Genomic DNA, 18,951 nt, shown 5'->3' on the forward strand with positions numbered 1-18,951 from the left:
CTAAATGAATGATTTCTTTTATAAGAGTCAGCACAAAGCTGGTTCCCATGAGGCAGAGGTTAAAGATGACCCAAATGTCCACCTTTTCCAAATTGCTGTATCATTCCATCATCTCTAACATCACCTACTCCCTCTCCCCACAGTACTCCCCCTCCCATCTTTGGGTTCTGTAATTTGCTGCAGCTTCACATAGAGCTCGTGAACCAATTCAAGGAAATGGTTCACACGGTAGTGGAGGCTGGCAAGTCCCAAATCCATGAGTCAGGCATGGGCTTCTCCAGACCCATGTGGCTGCAGGGACTGACAAACCCAAACCAGTAGGTCAGACCACAGGCTGCTGGCTCAAAAAGCTCCAGAAGCTGGCGACTCCCAGAATCCCCAGGTCAGATGGGATGCCACTGGCTGAAGTCCCTAGAACCAGAGGTCAGACAGTGACAAACCAGAAGTAAGATCCAGAGGCACAGAAAGAGGGCCTCACCAGAGCACCCACACATGTACCTTGGATGCAGGCCACACCCCAGGGAAGGGTGTAACTTGAGTGAGGGTGGGACTTAAGTCACACCCTCCTGTAAGGTGGTGATTCAGGATAGACCCCGCACTAACCCCGTGTCATTAACACATAGAGGTTAGGACTTAGAACACATAAAATGATGGATAATTAGGGTAATTACATCAGATCACAAAATGGAAGACAGCCATACAATACTGGAAATCATGACCTAGCCAAGTTGACACATAACCCCAACCATCACAGGTTCCATATACCTTATTTTCATAGTCCTACTCAATGATTGTGTGTGAGTCACAAAGACCATGGCTAGAAGGGCCATATTAAATAATTTGTTACACCACAGGAACGTTCTTTTTTTTTTTTTCTTTTTTAATATTTTTGATCTGCAGTTGGTTGAACCCATGGATATGGAGGGCCAACTTGTATAAGACAAATATTAATTAGTACCTATAACGTGTGAGACACTGTTCTAGGCACTAGGGATTCAGTTATAAGCTTAGATAAACATAGTTGCAGCTTTTGATCTGACATTCCCGGCAACTCAGAGTGCCTCATCTGGCTAGAGTCAGTTATATTAATTTTTGTCATCTTGATGTTGGACTGTATTAACTGTTTTTTTTTTGTTTGTTTGTTTTTTAAGCCATTGGAGAGATTGGGGCTGACTTGAACAGAAACTGGGTACCTAGGATGTTGGGTTACCTTTGAACCTGAACCGTCTTAGATGGATGCTTTTGCCTTAATTTGACCTTTTATAATTTCCACATCAGAGCCTAGAGACAAGCACTTTCTGAATTTCAGTCTGGTCCAGTAGACAGTTTAATGGGATCAGAAAAGTGAGAGACTAAAACAACCTACTAAGTATATCTATCAGCTGTTCCCTGGGGCAGTGTTCAGTTTGATTTAAAATGACTTTTCACTTCCCTGAGGGGGAGAAAGTGGAGAGGGAGGGCATTTCCATGAATGACTTCTTATTCCACAGAACAGAGGTTTCTAATGAAAATCAGCTGATCAGTTCCCTCCGTGCGCATCTTGGCTCAGGCCAGGACTTGCCATCTATTTGGTTTTGTCTCAATATGGGGGGCAGGTACAGGGAGGAGGTTTTACAGAATCCCAGAATTCAGTCTTATCCTAGCCCTCCTGGTTTCTGCCTCTAATGGTAATCTCTTTGTTGAGAGAAGTGAGGAGCCTAAAGGCTTTTCTTAACCCCTTAAATCTGCTTTTGTTTTTTTCTTCTGGCAATTACTGGCTCTGAGTGGAGGTGAGGACTTTAATCTGTTCCCCTTGACAGTCCATAGTTCTTGGCCTCTGAGATTGATAGTTGGATCCAGTCGGGGAGTGGAGAGTGGGCTTGATATAAGAGATAAGAGAGTAGGAAGCGATAGGGTCTATGGCATTCTAGAGTATTCCCTCTACCAGCACCACCCGATAAGACCTTATTTTTTTGTACAGCACCATACCTGTATAAGCCAAACAGCTCTTCGTGGAATCTGCTGGACTCCTCATCTGATCTAGGTGGAAGCTACTTGGATGTAGAGATGGGGGCATCTTCTCATCTTGATGTTTTTCTAGGGGCTCTCCAACTTTCCTATGAAATGACTTCTAGTTTAGTCAGTTTTACAGTCAGATTGTGACTGTATGTATATGTTGGGGTGACCATGTATATGGAAAGTATGGAACTTGACAACCTAGTTTCTGCCCGAGGGGATTTTTTAGTGGTTTCATATAATATGTTAATATCCCTAGGGCATGGGAAATGTGGCATTGATCATGGGTGGTAGCTGCACAGCATGAAGACTGCAGCTGATACCATTAAATTGTACACCTGGAAAATGTTAGATTGGCAAGTGTTGTATATGTTTTTACAACAATAAGAAAAATATCCCTAGGGCACCAAAGAGTCTAGATGAGTGTTTTTAAAATTGTGGATTTTGACCCATGGGTATAAAATCAATTTAGTGAGTTGCTAACAACAAAATAAAACAGAAAATATAGAATCCAGCACACATAATGATGGTAGGTATTGTTTGTTATTTCATGAATGCTCTGTCTACTGGGTTCCAATTTAAAATTTATGTCTTAGTAAATTGAATTGTTTGAGAAATCTTACAGTGAAGTGTTTACCAAATTTATTTGAGCACAGAACTTTTTCCCTCATGTAATGATTTTTTTTTTTTTTAATGCTGAGGAAGCATTCTGAGGAACAAGATTTTGGAGGAATGTACTTTGGGAAACATTGATGTGGATGTACTGTCACGGGAAAAAGTTCTATCTATTTAGCCTGGAAACTTTTGTATGTAGGGGCTGAGGATGCCTTTTCTGTCACTGGGATAACTGGGCCGTAGGTACCATGTGGTGGGTTTTTAGAAGGATGAAGATGGGGCATAAAGATAGAAGTGCTTTTTCTCAGAAATTATGCTGAAAGGAGTTACCTGTTTAACCAGGTGGAATTCCTTTCTGAGAAAGGAACTGTGAGGGTGACCAGGGTGCTAACTGCTGAAATTGTTTTTTTTTTTTTTTGCTTTTTTACAGATGTGGGACCTAGGAAAAGGCCTGAAGCTTCCCCAGCTATACCAGTCTGGAGTAGCTGTCTTGATTCTCACGGTGTTGTCCTCTGTAGGGCTAGCAGCCATGTGAAGAGTTGAGGTTCCCAACATCTTCCTACAACTTATTACATTGACCTTCCTGTTTGCTACTCCTGTCTCCAGCCAGGGCAAAGTTCTCCTGATTTGATTAAATCCTTTTGTGCTTGCAGATCCCCCTGGAGCTCAGTAATAGAGAACTTAGTAAAACCAAAGTAATGGAAAAGGTCCCCTTTTCCCCTTGTTTCTAAAGATGGAGTGGCTGCAAAAACTCCATTTTCCTGCCCCCAGGTTGTAGCCTACTCTGGGCCTAGGAGCCTTTATTCTCTCTCCATATTGTGCTTTGATTTGTGCTGAGGGTCAGCTTTTGGCTTCTTCCTGAGACAGTGGAAACAATGCCGGCTCTGTGGCCTCTACCCTGGGGACTGGGGGTGGGGCTTTGGGTGCCACTGCCTGTGGGCTGGTGGCTTAAAGGACAATTCTGTTCATTGGTCAGAGCCCAGGGTCTTTAGCACCCACACATTGTGACTGAAAGAAGAGAGGGTGAGGGAAATTAGCCTGTCCCAGCTAGAGGGAGATAAAGAGAGTGAGTTGACTCTGGGAGCAGGTGCTTTAGAGAGACGACATACAGCCTTTGATGCAAGAGGAAGATCCGTTGAACATACCGTTTAACGTTATCATTGAACATACTAAGAGTTTTTTTCTTTTCCTCACATTTCCAGGAAAACAAGTCTCCTAACATCATGTTCTTGTCACATATTTTTCTGAAACTGAATTAAAATACTCATTCTGCCTTTGACTCTCCTTGAAATCTAGAGAAACTGGGAGAATGCAATTGAGGGGGAGCCAATTTCCTCCCTCTCCCTCTGGTCTCAAGCATTTACACCCCCTAATTTGACCTTTCCCAGGAGGGAAACAGTTTGTCCTGTGACTGACCACTGGGAATCAAATACAAGTAGCCAGAGATTTAAATATGTAGAAGCCTCAGAGAAGGAAGGAGCAAAAAAAAGGGAGTTAAGCATGTGGAGAGCTTTTGGGTTATTAGAGACTCCAGATGCCACTGGGGCCTGATTATGAGCACCCTCATGGTACTGTTCAGCCAATGATGGTCCATAAGGGAGGCAGAGGACCAGTGGAGGTGAAAGCTAAGGGATGAGGTAAGGGTATATATGTGGAGAGAGAGGAGAGTAGGGAATAAGAAAGGAAGGATGGTTGAAAATGACAGTTGAATGAGAAATTTTGCTGACTTCATAATCCATATAGGCCAAGCTTCTGAGTCCCCAACTCCCTTGGTAGGAGTGCTGTTTTGATAGTCTTTGGAAACTTTGGGGTAACAGATCTATCTAGTCTGTCACTCTGAGTTGTTGGCCATCCAGTTAAAGCCCTGCGTTGGAGAGAGGTTAACAGTGAGTGTAGGAAATATCAGATGTGGAGGAAAACCTTACTTCAGCTTTGACAGTCTTCATTCTACCTCCAGAATAGTCTTTGGTCTTAAGTAATAATCTCTCTCTCTTTTGTGCTAAACTGGTTCAGGGAAATCTTCATAGCTCTGATCAAGCTTCAACCAGCACTTGTCTGTACCTTTTGACCTCGGAGTGAGGGACAAGTGTTCATGAGAGAACACTTGGGTACTAGGACCGGGAAAGGTTTGCCAAGGGCATTCAATTTAACAGATGCAGAATGGGGTCAATGATAAAGAGATGTCAGAGGCTGAGAAATGGGTAGGGGACATCTTGACTTTTTTGGTAGCTTCTTACAGTCAGGTGATTGGTAGTGGAAGGGGGTGGCAGAGCAGTCACCATGTTTGTTATTCTGTCCTAAATTCCTATGTGCCATCTCCCTTTGTTTTACTTTGCTGTCCTCCTGTCACTTCTGTATCTTCAGTTTGCAAACTGTATTTGTACTTGAGTTATGCTTTTGTAGCTCTTTTCAATTTGTTTTCCTTATGCATTCTGACATCAATTAGTTATGAAGTCTTCTTAGACAGGATAGTGTCTTCTACTTCGGCTTTCCCCCACCTTTTCTCCCCCACCTTCTCCAAACACTCATACACAAACTGTACTAAACAGTTACACTGCTGACTTTGAAGTTGTAGTTATGCATGCTCTCCTTCTCTCCAAGGTCACTTCCCTTCGCTGAGATTGGGACAGGTAGCCTAGAAAATGGGAACCTTTCATTTTCAAAGTTGGAGCTCAAGCCCAGGATGAAGGAGGGGTGGCGGGGGGCAGGGAGTGGTTATTTCTTTGAGGTTCTACCCTTTTGCTATGATTCAGATCAACTTCTTTTTGATCATTTTTGGACTATAACTGACCCAATCCTTGTGAAATCCCAAACCATTGCTGTGCTTTCCCCTACTGTCTTTTCCCCAGCCTTCCTTCTCTTAGTTATGGGCAGTTATAAGAGGCAGCCATAGCAGGATGAGAAAATCCAAATCAGTAGAAGATTCAGCAAACAATGTTTATTTTCCAAATTTGCCTTTTCTCCCAGTCCATAATTTTCCTGTTTCACAGTCTTGATTGGGACCTTGCTTACTTAGTCTCTAGACAGGTTTTCTCAGTGTGGCCCTTAGTCCCTTCAGGAGTTCTAGGTTTGCCTCCTGGGACCTCGGAACCTTCCCAGTGTTCTAGCGTACATGGGCTTCCAGGTGGGGTCTCAGGAGAGTTGGGTGGGCTTTGGAGAGCTGGAGTGTGACCTGCCGAGGGATGTGGGCTTTGCAGTTGATCAGGGCAGTTGCAGCTTGTGGCTGGGGAGTTTGGAATTATGGTTGTACTTGCTGCTTGTTGTACAGTCTTTGTGATAGTCTTCTTCCTGAGTTTCTTCTGACTTTCTGGATCATGGGGCTGTCAGAGGTGGAGTGGAAGAGAGTTATGTTTCTGGTCAAGCCCAGGTGGTTCCCAGTCCATCTCAGAATTCTGACTTTCTTTCTCTGCATACCATGGGCAAAAGGTCAGGTTTCAAATAAGAAGAGTTAAATTCGATTCACCTAACCTCTCCTTAAGGAGTCTTGGTGTTGCAGTTGTTAAGCGCTTGGCTGCTACCTAAAAGGTTATCATTTCAAACCCACTAGCCACTCTGTGGGAGAAAAGACCTGATGATCTGCTCCCATGAAGATTACAGCCAAGGAACTCTATGGGGCAGTTGTACTCTGACATATAGGATCACTACGAGTTGGAATCGACTTGACAGTACACAGTAACCTCTCCTTGATATTAGATCATTTTCTACTATTGGGGTAAAATGTCCTTCAGGCCTCAGAAAGCGATTAGGGATTAGAACAGGATAAGACAGAGTTGGTTAGAGGTCCCCCCTGCTGGGATAGTGGGGTTATAACAATAGGCAATTTTGAGATTGAAAAGAAATTGAGACAGTAGGGTTAAAAAAAAAAAAGGGTTAGGTGGGAGGAATAGATACCTTGCCTAAGATTTCAGGACGTAGTCCATTGGAGGCCTTGAGCAAATCAGGATTTTTCTGTATCCATTTGGTGAGGGAGGCAGCACCAGCAATTGTACGGGAGGTCAGAGTCACCCGAGCAGGGGGTATCTTCAGAGGCATTTGCCAGGTGCCCATGAAAGAACCCCAAGGACTTGCCTAAAAGGAAAAAGACAAGGCTCCTCACTCCTAGTAACTATTGGCAGGGCCTCTGTTTGTCTGATTTCCAGGCTTTACCTTTGGGAATGCAAAGTAATGAAACAAGATGGGAAGCATGATCTCCCCACTCATTCCTCTTCCCTGCCTTCACATAGGTTCCCTCTGCCTGCTTAAACTTTGCATCCTTAGGTTCAGTTTGGCAAAGTGGTACCCACTGCATAAACATCATCATCTGAGGCATTCTTCTTCTGGAGATTATTCATCAGTTCAAGGATTTCTGGCGCTAAACACAACTCTGTCCTGTTGGATAAACTGGCCAGAAGTTTGGGGACACTGGTGTTACAACATGAAATAGATTGAACTTTAGTTTTCCAGACAGTGGCTGTGGGAGATTGCAAATCTACCCCTCCACTACCCCAGTTCTGTGACTCAATTCTTTACTTTTTGTGATGGGAATAGAGATGGGTACCTCACCTTGGAGCGGGGCACTGAAGGCAACAGGTGACCACGATCATTGGCGATAATCTGAGTGTAGCCTTCATGGGAAGAGATGCTCTGCGGTAGAGATGCAGGAGGATAGTGCTTGTGAAAAGGAGGGAGGAAGGCTCTGAGGGGCTCGAACTAAGGGAGGGAGGAGAGAGGAGTTTATAGAAGGCTAAAAGGAGTTCTGTCCCAGGGAGTTACAGACAGCAGGACATAAAGGAGGGGAGACTGGCCTTGTGGGTGCACTGAATACCTGTTTTGTTGGCTTGGCAGGAGACCAGTTCTGCAGATATTTGGGTGAGAAAGCTTTTTCATACTGTGGAGAGAAATATGAGAATTTCTGTGAGGGTCAAAGGCCTCAAGCCCAGGGAATGATGGGTAGGCAGAGGTGTAGATTTGAAGACCAAAGGCCTGAACACCCATGCTAGGCTTTAACTCACTGTCGAAAGGATGCCATTTGTTTGGTCTAGATGTGCACTGTCCAATATGGTAGCCACTAGCCACATATGATTGTTGGGCAACTTGAAATGTGACTAGTCTGAAAATAGGTGCTTTTTAATTGTAAAACATACACTGGATTTTGAAGACTTAGTACCAAAAAAAAAGTAAAATCTCTGATTTATACTTTTAAAAATATTGGTTACATGTTAAAATAATATTTTGGGAACCAAAACCAAGTGCTGGGTTGAATTAAATATATCACTTAGGTTAATTTCATTTATTTGTACCTTTTTCATGTGGCTACTAGAAATTTTTTAATTACATTTGTGGCTCACGTTTTCTTTTTATTGGACAGTACTGGTCTATACCAGGGGTCAGCAAACTATGGCCTACAGACCAAATCCATGTTGCTGCCTGTTTTTGGATGGCCTTTGAGCTAAGAATGGTTTTTTATAGATGAACATTTGCAATCGATTTGATGAAAGGGAATGCTAACTTTGAATCCCAATTAAGTGAAATGTTTCCTGCCCCCAATTTATTAGTTAAACTGTATTACAAAAAATTGCACCCAGTTATTTTGAATTTTGTGAATAAAAATTTTATGGAAATTTGTTTTCTCTTGTTATGTGAGAACCTATAGTATATCTCATTTTGCCACTTGGCCCTTAAAGCCTAAAATATTTACTCCCTGGTCTTTTACAGAAAACAATTTGCTGACCCCTGGTTTAAACCCTACAAACTCAACCTGGAGATGATTTTTGCTAGTCTGTAGACCCTCTCTACTCTGAGAAGGTTAGATACTACCTGAGCCCCACTCTCAGATAATCTATTCAATGATCAGAATCCTAGGTGAAGGTCAGTCCAAAGGTAGATCTAACCTGCTGCCATCAAGTCGATTCTGACTCATAGCGACCTTATAGGACAGAGGAGAACTGCCCCATAGAGTTTCCAAAGAGTGCCTGGTAGATTCGAACTGCCAGCCTTTTGGTTAGCAGCTGTAGCTCTTAACCACTACACCACCAGGGTTTCCAGAAGGTGGATCTAGAAGGCAAAATTAAACATTGAAGAGATGGAGAAAGAGAACTTACCTGGTTGGCACTGTAGTTAGTGGCCATGATCCTGCCACTTCTGCTGTTTACACTTGTTGCCTGGCAACCTCAGAAGGCGGCCCTTCCGGGGCTGCCACCCAATCCACAGGGGCTGCCTTTCCCTTCTATCTATTGTTCACTTAGCTGACACTGCCCCCATCCTTTGTCCCTGAAATTTAGGTTCATTTTCATCTTCGAGAGGTGAGGGACAGAATAAAAATGAGAGAATTAGCTCCATAGGAGCCTTCTCTTTTTTCCTAGCATAACTTACCCGACTTAAGAACTTTCAGGTTGTCTTTGGAGTCCTAAACCACCTTAACAAACCATGGAACCCTAAGAGCTTTCACTGGGAAGCGTGAAGTCAGACACTAGGGCTTGAGGTCCTTACTCTAGAATTCAGCAGCTGTATGACATTAAGCACCTGACTTCCTTTACTAAGTTTTGTTAACTCATTTTTATTGTGGAGATAAGAGAGCCTGGCTTTACAGGGTGAGAAAAAGTGAATGAAGTGTCTAGGACATTGTTATAGCATAATAGGTACTCAATACTTGTAAGAAAGATCCTGTATAGGGCCCACTGTTTTGTTTTCTCAGGCAGAATAACAAAGGGAATAATGCTTAAAAGAGATCTGTCCTAGAAGGAAAAACAACTTGTCCTTGGTCCTTAAATGACATTTGTCTCCTCCATTACTCCAGAACCGTAGAGACTGAGACACAGGTGCCTAGTATTGCCTGGGATGAGGTAGAATAAGGAGCCAGTGCAGGGGAATTGAGCAAGGGAGATGAGAGAAAGCTGTAGAGTGGAAAGCTCCAGGTTGGGAGAGTTAAGTTGTGGTGCCAGGAACAAACCTAACATTTGTAGGGCTGGAGACCCCCCTGAGACTCATCTAAAATGGTATTATAATACCCATCTATTAGCAGAATTAATGAGAAAGTAGAACTTGCTTTGTGAATTGTGAAGTCTGTTAATATGTGTCGTGTTAGGATGACCAGAAAAAAGAAGTTGTCTAAAGAAACAGTTGAGGACCAGAAGAGCATTATAAGGGATAATTGTCAGTCTGTTATGCATTCTTCCCCTAGAGTCCTCATCCCAACCAACATATCAAGAACACTACTGCACTTGTAGAGATGGAGCTCTTGTTTTCTAGGCGCCGGCAGTTAACAGCTGGATAGTGTGAGGTCTGGAAGAGGACTCCTGGGGTTCTCCAGAGTGATGGAGGAGACAGGAGTTATTTGAGGACCAACAACTAATTTTCATGGATGTGATTACTATACTCTTTTATTAAAAACAAAGAAACTAGTTTTTGTGTAATTGAAGAAGTAAAATACATGGGGAAAAAACGTTCTGTTTTTACAGAAAGATGTTCAGTGAAAAGCAGCTCTTCATCCGACGTTACACGCCCAGTCTTGCACCTCACAGGCCACCCCCGGTGCCAGTTTTCATGTCACCTTCCAGAAATACTCTGTGCATGTACACTCCTAACATGGATGGTAGCAAGCTCTCCACATTGTTTTCTAATTTGCTTTTTTTAATATCCTGGGGATTCTTTTTTTGTGACAGTATAGTATTCTATTTTAGGAAACACCATAATTTATTTATCTAATCCCATATGGATGCCCATTTGGGTTATTTCCAATCTTCTGCTGTTCCGGGTATTGCTTCAGTGAAAATCTGTATCTATATATATCTTTATGAAGATACATATATGTATCTTTATGAACATACATGAGTATCTCTGCAGGATAAATTTCTACAAGTGAACTGCAAGGTTGTGCATTTAAAATGTAAGTGGATATTGTCAAATTACCATTCAAAGATACTTCACCAGTTTATACTCCTGCCAGCTGTATATGAGAGTGCTTAGTTCTCCACTTTCTTAGCAACGTTGTTTATTGTCAGCGTTTTTCCTATTTTCGTTAGTCTGATAGTAAGAACTAATGTTAATTAAGTAATTACTATATGTCAGTTCTAATTGCTTTTTATTATATAGTCTCACTTGGTTCTTACAACAACCCCAGCCAAGGAAACTGGAGGCATACGCAGTAAGGAGTAGAGTCAGGATTGAATCCCAAGTTATCTGACTTGTAGATCCAGCAATTTTAAACATTACACCATATTGTGTAATGTCAGGCATGATGTATCATTGTTTTAAGTTTACATTTCTTTAATTATTAGTTATTTTTTTATATTGTTTTTAAGCCTTTTCTATTTCTTTTTTTCCCTGAAAATGGACTTTCATGTCTTTTGCCATTTACTGTTGGGTTGTTGATCGTTTTTATTGATCTGTTTGAATTCTATATATTAAGGAAATTAGCCCTATGTAAATATATTGCGGAAACCCTGGTGGCATGGTGGTTAAGTGCTACGGCTGCTAACCAAGAGGTCGGAAGTTCGAATCCGTCAGGTGCTCCTTGGAAACTCTATGGGGCGGTTCTACTCTGTCCTATAGGGTCACTATGAGTCAGAATTGACTCGACAGCAGTGGATTTGGTTTTTGTTTTTTTAAATATATTGCAGACATTTCTCCCCAGTCTGTCATTTAATTTTGTTTTGCTCATAGCTTTTTTTTTGGCCATATAGATATTTTTAATATTTATGTAGTCAGTTGTATTACTGTCTCTTTCTATGCTCCCAGATCTCATGTTGTGCTTTGAATGGCTTTTTGTAATTTTCAATATTTAAAAAATAATCTACTCATAGTTTCATTTTTATATTTAAATTTTTGTTTCAGCTGGAATTTATTTTGGTGAATTAGACTGAAGTCAGTCTCCAGACTGACTTTATCTTAGCACCATTTATTAAATCAGCCATTTTTCCCCACTGATTTGAAATGCCACCTTTATCATATTCCCTAGTATATTTGGACCTGTTTCTGGATCCCCGAAACCCCTTGTCTTGGGGTAGGGAGGGGAGACCATTTTAGGCTTCTTGTCTCCATTTAGTCTAAAATCTAAGGTCCAACCCAGACTTGGTCCTGTGTGAAGTCTTTCAGTTAAATGTTTTCATGTTATGAATTTACCTTTTCTGTTTGGAAAAAAAAAAAAAAAATCACGTACACTAGGAAATTACAATAGAACTAGTAATAGGCAGTTTGATGTTTCTAGTAAAATCTTAGTGAATTTTGGTCTGTCTTCAGATGCACTGGTTGACTTCAGGTAGCGTTTATGGTCTTTTACCAGGATCAAATTTAACTCTTTCAGAGTTGAAATAAAAGTGCATGTAAAGGCACCACCCAAAATATTTCCCTCATTCAGTTCAGTTCTCTGATGCCTGAATTAAACCATTAGGAAATCTTTTCTTTAGACTGAGATTACCTGCTATTGAAGAGCAAATTTACTCTGGAGGTAAAGGTGATGTATAAACTGGACTTAAGTGAGAGCAACCACAGGGCTTACTGTTACAAGGTAAGAGCATGAGCTCTGGAGTCAGGTGGCCTGTGTTTAAATTCTGGCGGTGCCTGAATGTGTGACTTGGGACAGGTTACTTCATCTTGCTGGGCCTCAGTGCCCTTACATGTGAAATAGGGATAATATTAGTTTTGAGCAGTAAGCATGTCATGGGCTTAGTAGAGTGCCTGATGCATAGTGAATGCTCAATAACTTTACCCATTATTATTGTCTCACGACTGCCCAGTAAGAGGACATTCCTTTTTAGGCTACCGTAAGCTAAAAAAAAAAAAAAAAGGAATTATGATGTTATAGGAGTAGTTAACACATTCCAAAGATGGGAGGTATAGCTGGACTTCACAGGGTACTAGAATCTACAACTAGAACGTGGTCAGAAAGAAAGGTATTTTTGTTTTTCCCCTTCGTCCCTATTTCTCACTGCAGTGCTTTATTCCTATTTCTCTGCAAGCGAGGCAACACGCTCTGCTCCCTAGCTGAAAACCACTGTCCTGAGATAACCTGGTCTTGTCCCTTTCTTGTAATCAAAGTGAGTCAAACTAATATAATAGGAGAGGACGGAAAGAACCAAAAATGATGGTCAGGTTAAGTGGACAGAGATCATAGAAGATAAAGGTTTCCTGCTTTTGTTTTGACCCAGCGGGCCTTTTTTTTTTTTTTTTTTAAATCAGTAATATCTTTTCTACAACCAGTTTTTGTGTACTTTTCCAAAGATTTTATGCATATATAGGATATAAATAATACAAATATATATTTTATCCGTCACCTTTACCCTGTATGTACTACTTATTTTTTAATTAAAATATGTATTTTGGATTTCATTACACGTTAGTGAGTAAAGAGCTTCCCTTTTTATTGCTGCATAATAGTGCAGTGATGATGTATTATAGTTTAACCAGTTCCCTATTGTTGGAATACTGAGGCTGCATCCAAACTTGCTGTTACAGTCACTCTGTGGTGAATAACTTTGTACCTGTGTCATTTTGCATGTGAATGAGTATATTTGTAGGATAAGTTTATAGGAATGAAACGGTGAAGTCAAACAGCATGTGCATTTTGATAGATACTACCAAATTGCCTTCCATAGAGATGACACCCCCTTCAGCCACGTATGAGAGTTTAGTGGCAGAATGGAGCAACTGTTGAGTTCAAACCACCGACCTTTTGGTTATCAGTTGAGCATTTAATCGCTGTACCACCAGGGCTCCTTTCCACACATACATAGACACAATTTCAGCTGTTCATACCCCCTTCCTTTTGTGTATTTCCTTATAGTACTGAAGACACAGTTCTGTAGGTTCCATACACACAGTAAACAGTCAGGAGGTAGATGGCTACAAATGCAAAAGCTGTAGTTTCAAAACTCTCTAGATTACAAGTTTCTTATTACAATTTTCTTTCCTGAGACTAAGGCTCCCTCAAGTGGAGACTGCTATTACACCCCCGCACACACCACAAAAGAATATTCTTGATAACATCCCTTTGAAGAATCTAGATAATAAGCCTTAGACAACAAAGTGACTAAAGGGACATCCACGTAAGAACTAGTGGTGAGAATTAAATTTACACTTAGATAACTAAGAATAAATGATGGCAGAATAAGAGGTTACTAGTTAACTTCAGTGTTGCTCATATTGTGTTAATAGTAGCCAAAAATAAATAAATAAATGAAAGTAATAATAACATATATAAAAGTACTGGGATAAAGGTAACCATTAAATAAAAAATACAAACCCTAAATACCAGAAGTTAAGTTTTAAAAGATGGGATGGGGAAGCAAGTGAAACAAACTACACGATGAAAGACTTAAATATATCAACTTAAATCAGTAGAAGCATAACACGAAACAGATTTAAGGCTAAACATATTGGTTATATCAATAAATGTAAAATGGACTCACCTCACCTGTTAAAATGATTGTCAAGTAGACTAACAAAGCAAAACACAACACTATGCTATGTAAAAGAAACACATCTAAAGGAAATTCAGGAAGGCTAAAAATAAACACCTGGTCAAAGATGTACCAGAAATTTTATTTATATATATACATATAAACTTAAGGAGATGTTGAGTTTGACGTCTAAGAAAATAGAATTCTAACTGAAAAGCGTTAAAAGAGATAATAGCACTTTTTACAGGAAGAATAGGAGTACGCTAATAATAAGCGAAAAGCGAAACCCATTGCTGTTGAGTCAATTCCAGCTCATAACAACCGTATAGGACGGGGTAGAACTGGCCCATAGGGTGTTCGAGGCTGTGATCTTTATGGAAGCAGACTGCCACATCTTTCTCCCACGGAGCAGCTGGTGAGTTCAAACTGCTGACCTTTCAGTTAGCAGCCGAGCGCTTAGCCATTGCACCACCAGGGCTCCTTACACTGATAATAGGAGGCTTTAACACATATCTCAGTTCTAGACAGATCAAGTGAACAAGAAATTAGTAAGGATAAAGAAGACCTAAACCCCATAATAAGATTAAGATAGATTTAATAAATATGTATCATTCTGAGCCTCGATAGTAGAGAATACACATTTTTCTTTTCAAATACACGTGAAGCATTCACAAAAACTACAGAAATGTGGCATATTCACATTTTAGGTCACAAAGTCTCAATAAATTCCAAAGGAAAATAATATTCTCTGGTGACAATGTAATACAAGAAGTTAACAACAAACCAAAAGCGTTCTTCCAACTCTAAATGTGTCCTATTAAAAAAAAAAAAAAAATGTGTCCTATTAAATCACAATTATTTAAAAGGAAAAATGCAAAACAAATTGCAGAAATTTTTTTGAAAAACAGTAATAATAAAAAGAATCTATAGGAAACAGCAAAGATAGCTATCAGAGAAAGATTTATAGCATTAAATACCTATATAAAAATGAAAAAGCAAAAATAGTATTAAATAGTAAGCAGAGGAAGAGATTAATAAAAGTAAATACAGGAATTGATGAGTTGGAAAAAACTGGTAGACCTAATAACTACAGATCTGTTCCTATGAAAAAATAAAATCTTAGCTCAACTAATAAAGGAAAAGGGGAGAGAGCACAAACACCTGAAATTAAAAATGAAGAGATCCAGAAGAGGAATTTTAATTTGTATGTAAATATAATTGAAAATCTACATTAAAAAGATAATTTTCTAGAAAAAGCAATTTAACAAAATTGACACCTATGATGATCTGCTGCCAAAAAGTCACAGCCTTAGGAACTCTATGGAACAGTTCTATTCTGCACATGTGGGGTCGCCATGAGTCAGAATCCACTCCAGGGTAACAACAGTATAAACAGAACATGTAAACAGACCAATTAACATAGAAGAAATAGAGAAACTAGTTAAAGGCTTCCCCCTACGAAACAAACCAGGCCCAGATGGTTTCACAGAACATTCTGCCAAACTTAACAAATGAGTCCTGCACCATGCGCACAATCGTTATCTTTAAGTCCATTGTTGCAGCCACTGAGGCAATCCATCTTGTTGACTCTAACAAGCATGATGTCCTTCTCTAGGGATTGATCTCTCCTGACAACATGTCCAAAGTATGTGAGATGTAGTCTTGCCATCCTTGCTTCTAAAGAGCATTCTGGCTGTACTCTTTTGAAGACAGATTTGTCCGTTCTTTTGGCAGTCCATGGTGTATCCAATAATCTTGGCCAACACCACAATTCAAAGGCATCAATTCTTCTGTCTTCCTTAGTCATTGTCCAGTTTTTGCATGCATATGATGCAATTGAAAATACCATGGCTTGGGTCAGGCACACTTTAGTCTTCAAGATGACATCTTTGCTTTTCAACACATAAAAGAGGTCTTTCGCAGCCAATTTGCCCAATGCAGTTCGTCTTGATTTCTTGACTGCTGCTTCCGTGGGTGTTCGTTGTGGATCCAAGTAAAATGAAATCCTTGACAACTTCGATCTTTTCTCCGTTTATCATGGTGTTGCTTATTGGTCCAGTTGTGAGAATTCTTGTTTTCTTTATGTTGAGGTGTAATCCATACTGAAGGCTCTGGTCTTTGGTCTTCATCAGTAAGTGCTTCAAGTCCTGTTTCAGCAGGCAAGGTTGTGTCATCTGCATAATGCAGGTTGTGAATGAGTCATCCACCAATCTTGATGCCCCATTCTTCATTTAGTCCAGCTTCTTATATTATTTGCTCAACATACAGATTGAATAGGTATGATGAAAGGATACAACCCAGATGCACACTCTTCCTGACTTTGAACCACGCAGTATCCCCTTGTTGTGTCCGAACAACTGCCTGTTGATCTATGTACAGGTTCCTCATGAGTACAATTTAAGTGTTCTGGAATTCCCATTCTTCACAATGTTATCCATAATTTGTTATGATCTACACAGTTGAATGCCTTTGCATAGTCAATAAAACACAGGTAAACATCTTTCTGGTATTCTCTGCTTTCAGCCAAGATCCATGTGACATCAGCAATGATATCCTGGTTCCACGTCTTCTTCTGAAACCTGCCTGACTTTCTGGTAGTTCCCTGTCGATATAGTGCTGTAGCTAGCTGCTTTTGGATGATCTTTGGCAAAATTTTACTTGCATGTGATATTAATGATATTGTTTGATAATTTCTGCATTCAGTTGGATCACCTTTCCTGGGAATAGGCATAAATATGGATCTCTTCTAGTCAGTTGGCCAGAAAGCTCTCTTCCATATTTCTTGGCATAGACAAGTGAGCACTTCCAGCACTGCATCTGTTTGTTGAAACATCTCAATTGATATTCCATCAATTCCTGGAGCCTTGTTTTTCGCCAATGCCTTCAGTGCAGCTTGAACTTGTTCCTCAGTACCATCGGTTCCTGATCATATGTTACCTCTTGAAATGATTGAATGTGGACCAATTCCTTTTCGTATAATGACTCTGTGTATTCCTTCCATCTTCTTTTGATGCTTCCTGCATCGTTTAATATTTTCCCCATAGAGGGTTGCAACTCGAGGCTTGAATTTTTTTTCTTCAGTTCTTTCAGCTTGAGAAATGCCGAGCGTGTTCTTCCCTTTAGGTTTTCTATCTCCAGCTCTTTGCACAAGTCATTATAATACTTTGTCTTCTTGAGCTGCCCTTTGAAATCTGCTGTTCAGTTCTTTTACTTCATCATTTCTTCCTTTTTTTTTTTTAGCCACTCAGTGTTCAAGAGCAAGTTTCAGAATCTCTTCTGACATTTATTTTGGTCTTTTTTTTCTTTCCCATCTTTCCAGTGAGCTCTTGCTTTCTTCATGTATGATGTCCTTGATGTCATTCCACAACTCATCTGATGTTTGGTCAGTAGTGTTCAACGCGTCAAATCTCTTCCTGAGATAGTCTCTAAATTCAGGTGGGATATACTCAAGGCCATACTTTGGCTCTTGTGGACTTGTTCTAATTTTCTTCAGTTTCACCCTGAACTTGCATATGAGCAATTTATGATCTGTTCCACACTCGGCCCCTAGCCTTGTTCTGACTGATGATACTGAGGTTTTCCATTGTCTCTTTTCAGAGATGTAGTCAGTTTGATTCCTTTGTATTCCATCTGGCGAGGTCCATGTGTGTAGTCGCCGTTTATGTTGGTGAAAAAAGGTATTTGCAATGAGCAATACATTTTTAGAGCATGGCAAAAGAAGGAAACCTCCCAAACTCATCTTATGAATGTGTTACATTGATCATCCATCCTGAATTTTGGAACCATGACAAAAACTACCACAAGATAGAATGCTGTAAGTAATTTCACTTACTACTATTGATGCAAAAATCTTATGTAAAACGTTAGCAAGCAGAAACCGACAGCACGTTAAAAAATATTTATCGTGACCAAGTGGATGGTACTCCAGGAACGCAAGAATAATTCGATGTCAGGAAATCCATTACATATTGTCAATCGTGTTAATTGGCCTAAAGAGAAAAATATATCCATAGATACAGGTTGATAAATTTAATTTATGTAAGAATAACAGAAACAGCAAAAAGCAAAATAAAAAGTCACTGTAATGTGTTGATGGTTGTAAAAATGGCATGCCAGCGTAGGCACAAGAGGGGAGGAAAATCATTGTCAGCATCAACAGCCCAAGGCTCATTGCTGTGGAGCCGAGGTCAGACATCCTCCTCCTCCAACTTTTTTACCAATTCTGACACCATCTGTCCCTCCCACAGCACTCTCTACTTCTGTGCTGGGTTCGATAATTTGTTGCAATGGCCACACAGAACTCACAGACCGTACTCACAGTTATGGGGTTTATTAGGGAAGTAACAGGTTACAATTCAGGATCAGGAACTACTCAGGATACTGTTGTTCTCTCAACCAAGCGCGCAGGCAGGTCTCTCTCTGGCTCTCGGCCCCTTGGCCCCTCAGCCTCTCCTCTGCTCGGGCCAGTGTTACAAAGCTCTTTAGCTCTGCCAATGAGTGCCTGGAGGCACCTCACTCCAACAATAAGCCTAAGCCCAAAGGCGCTCAGCTATCTTACTTTGGAGGTTGGTGGAGCCTAGCTCCATCAAGTGCCCAGAGGCACCCTCTTTGCCAGCAAGCCTGTGCAAAGGCACTCAGCTCCCTCACTCCATGGGCCAGCAAGCCCTATCACAGCCATCTGGCACCGGTCTCCTGGTTCCTGTCATCTCACACTGCTGTAACTCTTGCTACTGCTGTGCCATCATCTCTCACTTTCTGTGTTACAGCTCTCTATCTCTGTCTCTTGGGTCTAGGAGGTTCTCAGTACAGGGATCCTGGGTCCAAAGGACACACTCCACACCCATCTATATTTTTGGTGGTAGTGAGATGCCCCTTTTTCTGCTTCTCAAATAAGCATAGCGGGATGGCAAAATGGACCAATCCCCTCATTAGGGTTCCATACACCTTATTTGCATGGTCCTATCCC

At 40.7% G+C, this 18,951-nt stretch overlaps 2 protein-coding genes across 3 annotated transcripts in view; one reads left to right on the forward strand and one right to left on the reverse strand.

Moving 5' to 3' along the window:
• The window catches only part of SDHC (succinate dehydrogenase complex subunit C), a 129,448-nt gene extending 125,559 nt beyond the window's left edge, over positions 1 to 3,889 (forward strand). For both annotated transcript variants that reach the window (XM_049881058.1, XM_049881057.1), the window contains one exon: positions 3,041 to 3,889. In XM_049881058.1, coding sequence (XP_049737015.1) covers positions 3,041 to 3,145 — 105 coding nt within the window. In that variant the 3' untranslated portion in view covers positions 3,146 to 3,889. The remainder of the gene's footprint in view (positions 1 to 3,040) is intronic.
• A 99-nt stretch (positions 3,890 to 3,988) lies between these two features.
• On the reverse strand, positions 3,989 to 8,740 carry CFAP126 (cilia and flagella associated protein 126). The gene is made up of 5 exons (XM_049881056.1): positions 8,691 to 8,740; positions 7,415 to 7,477; positions 7,153 to 7,233; positions 6,502 to 6,678; positions 3,989 to 5,930 (listed from the first exon to the last, which is right to left on the reverse strand). Exons 1-5 carry the CDS (start codon positions 8,715 to 8,717, stop codon positions 5,619 to 5,621), a joined length of 660 nt encoding a protein of 219 aa, XP_049737013.1. The 5' UTR covers positions 8,718 to 8,740; the 3' UTR covers positions 3,989 to 5,618.
• Positions 8,741 to 18,951: the final 10,211 nt, after the last annotated feature.

The sequence above is a fragment of the Elephas maximus genome, chromosome 3 (genome assembly GCF_024166365.1).
Source record: "Elephas maximus indicus isolate mEleMax1 chromosome 3, mEleMax1 primary haplotype, whole genome shotgun sequence".
NCBI classification, from domain to species: Eukaryota; Metazoa; Chordata; class Mammalia; order Proboscidea; family Elephantidae; genus Elephas; species Elephas maximus.